The 7437-nt window shown below is 29.5% G+C and overlaps 1 protein-coding gene across 1 annotated transcript; it reads left to right on the top strand.

Moving 5' to 3' along the window:
* The first annotated feature begins 1156 nt into the window (after positions 1–1156).
* On the top strand, positions 1157–6953 carry LOC120078159 (protein DETOXIFICATION 40-like). Its single transcript, XM_090313970.1, has 7 exons — positions 1157–1655; positions 1763–2394; positions 4995–5051; positions 5598–5836; positions 5922–6040; positions 6357–6443; positions 6652–6953. Exons 1-7 carry the CDS (start codon positions 1326–1328, stop codon positions 6715–6717), a joined length of 1530 nt encoding a protein of 509 aa, XP_090170096.1. The 5' UTR covers positions 1157–1325; the 3' UTR covers positions 6718–6953.
* The last annotated feature ends 484 nt before the right edge of the window (positions 6954–7437 follow it).

Genomic DNA, 7437 nt, shown 5'->3' with positions numbered 1-7437 from the left:
ACCGAAAAAAAATATATCGAATGTCTTTTTTTTTTCCTTTTTTTTTTTTATGAAGGTTATGACCTTAAAACATTGTCAACTTTTTTACCGTAAATTAAATAACTATAAAATTGAGAGAAAATAAAATAAAATGAAACTTGAAGTACAAAGAATAAAAATATTGGGAAAATATCATTTTGTACCTTCAAACTTTGAGGTTTGTATTAATTAAAACTACAAACTAATAATTGTATAATTAAAATCCCGAATCTTCGTAAGTGTATTAATTTATACCATCCTCTATATTTTGTCAAACCAATATAGTGTAAAACTTGTAACTTGAATCAACGAAACTCGAAAACTTTCACAGGCCAATCATAAATACATTTGAAAATTATCCATGCATTGATTCTTAAAAATGTGTAGACTCGTTTAAATGTTGGTTTTATAAAATGGACGATTAGATTTAGAATTAATGCAATAGTAATTCTCAAAGGAAACTCAGACTAATTGACCAATTGAAATAATTATAAGTTTCACATGGGATTTATACAAATGAACTATAGTATAGGGTGTAGATTGATATACTAAGGCCATGTTTATCAAACTATAATGAAAATTGGTGCAATGGTAATTGAATTACTTTTGATTATGTTTACTTAAAATAATGAAGTTTTCACATTTATTGTTACTAGTTCCATTACTGATACCTTTGAGGATCAAACAGTAAAAGTAACAATAAAGGTGTCAAAAGTCATAACGTTTCATCTGAAACATTAACAATAACAGTAATTGTAATGATAACCGTAATGATAATGACAATGATACGATGTAATTTTCAAACGTAATTGGATTGAGTATGCTCTGCTCTTTTTTATTATAAATTTAGAAGTAGAGAATGAGCGAAGATAAATCATGTATCAGAATAGATGCCGAATACACGTAAAAGCAATCAAATAGGACTCAATGAACACACGTAAAAACAATCAAATAAGACTCAATTTTACATTATCGTTGATTTATTACCTTTTTGATAAGGTAAACGTGAACCAAGTGTGAAACTTAAGACGATACAACTCAATGATACTTTTTCAAAACGGTATTTTAAAGTTTTGGAATATTAAAATAAAAGAAAGAAGAAAATTGAATGAAAACAATTTAATAATTATAGACACGCACACAATGGTCAGGTTTAAGTAGGCTTGGTTAACCATTTCTATTAATAACCATTCAGAACGCAGGAGAGAAGAAGAGAGAGAAGAAGAGAGAGAGAGAGGCGGCCCCTGCCGCTGCAAGTACTTCTTCGACCTTCAGAACAGAGAAGGAAAAACAGAGAGCTTCTGAAAATGGGATCTAATTCTCCTGAAGATGTTCTCCAGCCGTTGCTACAGCCGACAGACGAATCGCCGTTGTTGTCAAACAAGCATGATTCTAACGGCGAACTGGAATCCATATTATCCGATACTCACCTTCCTCTTCTCCAGCGTTACACTCAAGCTACTTGGATCGAAATGAAACTCATGTTCTACTTAGCAGCTCCGGCGGTTTTCGTTTACATGATTAATTACCTCATGTCCATGTCCACCCAAATCGTCTCCGGCCACCTCGGCAACCTCGAACTCGCCGCTTCCTCTCTCGGCAACAATGGCATTCAAATCTTCGCCTACGGTCTCATGGTATATCATATATTTAAACAGACCAACTCTTTTTTTTTTCTCTGTTTTTGTTTTAATTCATAATTCCTCTCTCGAATCTCGTCTTTAATTTTTGTTTAATCCAACAGTTGGGGATGGGAAGTGCGGTGGAAACTCTATGCGGGCAGGCATACGGTGCAGAGAAATACGATATGCTTGGAGTTTATTTACAGAGATCATCCATATTATTGACTCTAACGGGGTTTGTTTTAACAATTGTTTATATATTCTGCAAACCCATCTTGATATTTTTGGGAGAATCGAAGGAAATTGCATCGGCAGCGGAAGTATTCGTGTTTGGATTGATTCCTCAAATCTTCGCGTACGCAATAAACTTCCCAATACAGAAGTTTCTTCAGGCACAGAGCATAGTATTTCCGAGTGCTTACATATCGGCGGGGACGCTGGTGGTGCATGTGGTGCTGAGTTGGGTGGCGGCCTACAAAATGGGGTTGGGGCTGTTGGGAGTGTCGTTGGTATTGAGCTTGTCATGGTGGATAATAGTGGTGGGGCAATTTGTGTATATCGTTAAAAGTGATAAGTGTAAAGAAACATGGAGAGGTTTCAGTGCGAAGGCGTTTACAGGGTTGCCGGGATTCTTCAAGTTGTCGGTGGCGTCGGCGGTGATGCTGTGTTTAGAGACATGGTATTTTCAGATTCTCGTTTTGCTTGCTGGATTGCTCGAGAATCCTGAGCTTGCTCTCGACTCCCTTTCTATCTGGTAACTCTTTTACTCTCTTTCACCTGTTTTCTATTATCTTCTTCTCAATCAATCTCAATCGCAACCATCTTTAATTTTTTATGCATCATCCTCCAACTCACATCAAGCAATAATTTAAATATTTCAAAAAAAAAAAAAAAAAAATTATAATTTAACAATTTAGTAGGATATACAGATATTTACTGCCATCCATTTAAGTATTTTTCATTTAATGTTGGTTTTATAGATTTAGTTTATGAACTTTTCATATATATTAAATTTAGTTGGTTATTCTTTTAGAAAAATTATTTATTATTTATTACTATTTTTAATATAAATCTTGAAAATATATTCTCATATTATATTTTATTACATCAATGGAGATTAAATTTAAGATTTATTTAAAATACATAAATTAAAATTGGATGATACTAAATTCAAATATAAGAATTAAACTATTATTTAAATAAATTAAATACGATTTTGGTCTTGTACTTTTTGTTGTAGTTCATTCTAATCTAATCTCATATGATTGATTGTTTTCTTTCCCTAAATTTCAAATCTTTTTCATTTAAATATATATTTATGCAAGAAAAGATACCGAATACATTTTTAAAAAAAGTTGTTTAGAAAATGTTTATACATACTAGTTTTTTTTAAGAAAATAAAAAATAAACCAATATTATTGACTAAATTGAAGATTTATTCAGGGTAGATGAATTAAATTTGGACAATTGAAGATACAATAAACAAAATGATATTTTAAACGAATAAAAATCATACCTATTACGTAATAGGTTTTGGTCTTTTGGGTTTGAAAAAATAAAGAAAAATAAAACTGGATTTGACCACCCTTATTTAAAAGTTTATAAAAAGAATTCTGATATATATTTTGATTATTTAAAGAGAAAATAAATAAACGATGTTGACCAAATTAAAGAATTATCGAGAACAGGAGACTAAATTAAACCAACTTGATAGACAACAGTGTTTGATTTTCTGTTATTCTATACAATAAAAAATTCAAACCATTGGGATAATATTTTCAACAAATATACTATATTTAAATTAGAACCATATATGTATAAAAATGACATTAAATGCTGTTATTTAATTTTGACCAGAAGCATATGCATGCAAGCTAATTTTCGTTAAAAAAATTGAGTAATAAAATAATGATTTTAAGTCGGATTTTTTGGACAGTTGTGAGGTGGGGTTAGAGAGATGAAATTTTTAACGTCGAGGTTATCATACATATTAAATGTCCATTAAATTATGATAGTAAAGTATAGTTTATAATATTAAAATATGACACATGGTAAGTATTTGAAATGTTGTTATTTACTTGAAATAAGAAAAGAAAAAAACAACTGGAATGGAGTGAATAGTGCTTTACGGGGTACACAAAATCGTGGAACGCGTGAAAGAAGCGCAGCGGCTACGCAAAAGAAACTGAAACCACTTTTCAAAAACCAATTTTCTTTCTCCATGTTCCAAATCACTTTACAATTTTAATAATGTTTTTTATAATTCCGAAAACCAGAGAATGCATTAATTGGTAAAGAACTCCATTAAAATAATAATTATTATTTTCAAAATAATTCCATTCGGTGATTATTAAGTGTTTGAAATTTCACTTGTTTTCTCGTAATTTTATATTTCTTATATAAAGATTTATATTCTTAGACAATTTTAAAGAAAAAATTATATGTATATTTAGAGTTGTTTTAAAAAACACTAAGTAATATTTATAGATTTAATTTTTAAAAATGAGGCGGTTACCGAATGAAATCTTACATTTAAATCTTTTTTTATTTTTGAACATTAAGTATATTTTCAATTTCTTACCATGGATTTCGTATTTTTCAAGCAAAGTCAAATTTTTAGCCAAATTAAAAAGTGAAAATAATCATGAAACACGTATGGAAAAAATGTAATATGAGTTTGTAATTTATTAATGGGAACAATGACCGACTAAAAACAAACAAATGAATGAAGAAGATGTTTTATAAAGTTTGGAGGAGAAGGGCCCATCCTAGATTGGATGGTATTATGTAATTGTTGAATGGTCTTTCACTAACTTTCCTCAATCGGGGGGAGAAGTACAATTTGAATTGCTCTATGATTCTCATTATTTTGTCTGTTTTGTTTTTGAATTGGCTGTTTCCTTAAATTTTGAAAATTTAATATTTGGTAGTAAATTATTTAGAAGTGGATACCTTCGACTCAAACATGAAAAAGGGATTTGATCTTATCACCTATTTAGAAAAATGGAGTTTTAGTTATAAATAATTTTATGGTGAAGTCATTAAAGATAGTGGTTAGAGATGGGACTGAATGGTAGGCAGGGTGAAAACTACTGCTCCCTATGTTATAATTTTCCATCTTATATATTGTAAAAATAAAATAAAATCAAATTATGTCATACTTTCAGGAAAAATTAGTATACCTAAAATAGTTTGACTTGTCAAAAAAATATATTTTTGTAAAATATTAATAAATTCTATGTACTTAAAAAAGTGAATTGACGTAAGACGCATCTATTTATTTATTTATTGTTTTTTTAAAAGTAGTATGTGATAATAATTTTAATTTAATTTAATTATGTTGTGGTTTTGTAGCACAACTATATCTGGATGGGTTTTCATGATTTCGGTTGGCTTCAATGCTGCCGCAAGGTAACTTTTCTTTTACTTTTTGGTAAAAAGAACATTTTCTTTTTTTTTTTTTAATTTAACAATGGCATGATTGATAGAGATGGATAGTAATCAGTAACTTACATTCCTGATATATTTGGAAATAATTAAAAAAAAAGTTACTTACTTTTTCGATTATTTTTAAATAAAAGAAAATATTGACCACAATAGATTATAATAGATTTTTATCATTAAGTGATAGAAGTGTATTGTAGTTTATCGCTCAGTGATATATATATCTATTGCGATCTATCATTAATGGACATGAGACAATAATATTTTTCTATATTTAAAAATATTTTACTTTTTAAAATAATTACTTTGCTTTTTTTTTTTCTCGTATTAGAAGAATATATTTAAGTATTGTAATTCGTTTGCAAAATATTTATTTATGTTTATTTCTTCTGTTCTTATTCAATCATTCTCAATTCAAGGGGTGTTTGTAAAATTATTATTCCTTCTTAAAAAAAGATGTAAAATTATATATATATATTAAAATTGCTTGGGCATTTTGTTTGTGTATTGTAGTGTGAGAGTGAGCAATGAACTTGGAAGTAGGCATCCAAAATCAGCAGCTTTTTCGGTGGTGGTGGTGACCGTCATTGCATTCATCATCTCTGTATTTTGTGCTATAATTGTACTCGTACTTCGCGATGTCATCAGCTACGCCTTTACAGAAGGTCCTGTTGTGGCTGCTGCTGTCTCCGATCTTTGCCCACTTCTCGCTCTCACTCTTCTTCTCAACGGAATCCAACCAGTCTTATCTGGTACTTTCATTTTACACATCTAGCCCCATTCAATTTATAAATTAAAACAAAATATATAATTTATCTCTCATTTTTATTTCCGAAGGCGTTGCGGTCGGTTGTGGTTGGCAAGCTTTCGTCGCCTATGTAAATATTGGTTGCTATTATGTCGTCGGAGTTCCCTTAGGTGCTCTCCTTGGGTTTTATTTCAAACTCGGCGCTAAGGTATACTCAACTCATAATTTTTCAAAATTATTTTAAAATGATTTAATTCCAAGTCATATTACATTATTTATGATAAATAACTTGATTAATAGATTCAACGGTCCAACCTTCTACATATCTCTATAAATAATCGCTAAGATATATTTATTCATTTCAAATACAAATTCTCATGACTCTACCATTAGTTTCATCCAAATTAAAAAGAAAAAGGACGTATTAACTTGCTAATTACAATTGAAGAATGACTGGTAGAATTTAATATTTATTTTGTAAATTTAAATGACAACTTAGAATTGTGTAATTAATTTATGAACAGGGTATCTGGCTGGGAATGATTGGTGGAACATGCATGCAGACAATCATTTTGATATGGGTCACAGTCCGAACAGATTGGAACAAAGAGGTAAGTATTTTTCTTTTTTCAAAAAAGAAAAATAAATTTTTAAAAATTTAAGAAAACCCCATATAAATTAAATAATAATGTGCTGTGAACTTTTCAAAAATAAAATAAAATAAATAAAGAGAAAAAAGAAACCCTATGAATATCATCTTAGTAGGGCTTAAGAAGAAAAAGGGGAACAATAACAAATGTTTTGCATGGAAAATTGCAGGTTGAAGAAGCAATGAAGAGATTAAACAAATGGGAAGACAAACAAGAAATTACTTTGAAGGATTAATGAATTTCATTGGTCGAATAAATCCTCTCTTCGACCAGAAAGAAAGAAAGAAAAAAAAAAATTTATTAAAGGTTTTTTGTATTTTGATTTTTATTTCTCCCTCTCTTATCAATTCTTACCATTTAGAATATGGTTGTCAATGGGGAAAATTATCTTTGGTTGGCCATGCTTTTATCTATGTATTTTTAGATCAGAATAATATTATTTTGTGTAATTTATTGTGATGTTTAGTTAAATTTAGTTTAGGATCCCATATTGAAAAAAAAAAAAAAATCATGGGCCCTAATAAGAAATTTTGTAATGTAAGCTCATCTTTTTAATATATTTAAATTTATTAAAAAATAGTATATCTGAATCTATACTATTTTATAAGGGACTAAGATGGGAGAACCTTTTTGTTGTTAACTTTTTCTATAATAACCATTTTGTGTTCCCACTCTCACCCTTCTATAGCTTTACAAGTACTATGATGGAATAAACATATATGCAGCGGAAGAAATCAGAATCAATAAAAGCTCTAATTACATTTAATTTGAGTTTAAAATCATGTATGGAAACTATTTTCAGAAAAGAAGGTTTCAAGATGAACAATACCTTTGTTGATCAGAGCAATTCTAGCACTTCTCCATGAAATTGGCCTCCAAATGCATAGTAGACCACCAAAAGGATCTTCTCTACTATTCTACAACTTGGAATGTGTGGTGGAAACATTGAATTGAT

The sequence above is a fragment of the Benincasa hispida genome, chromosome 5 (genome assembly GCF_027475165.1).
Source record: "Benincasa hispida cultivar pf3 chromosome 5, pf3_genome.v1.1, whole genome shotgun sequence".
Lineage (NCBI taxonomy): Eukaryota > Viridiplantae > Streptophyta > Magnoliopsida > Cucurbitales > Cucurbitaceae > Benincasa > Benincasa hispida.
This window is presented reverse-complemented; position numbering and strand designations above follow the sequence as displayed.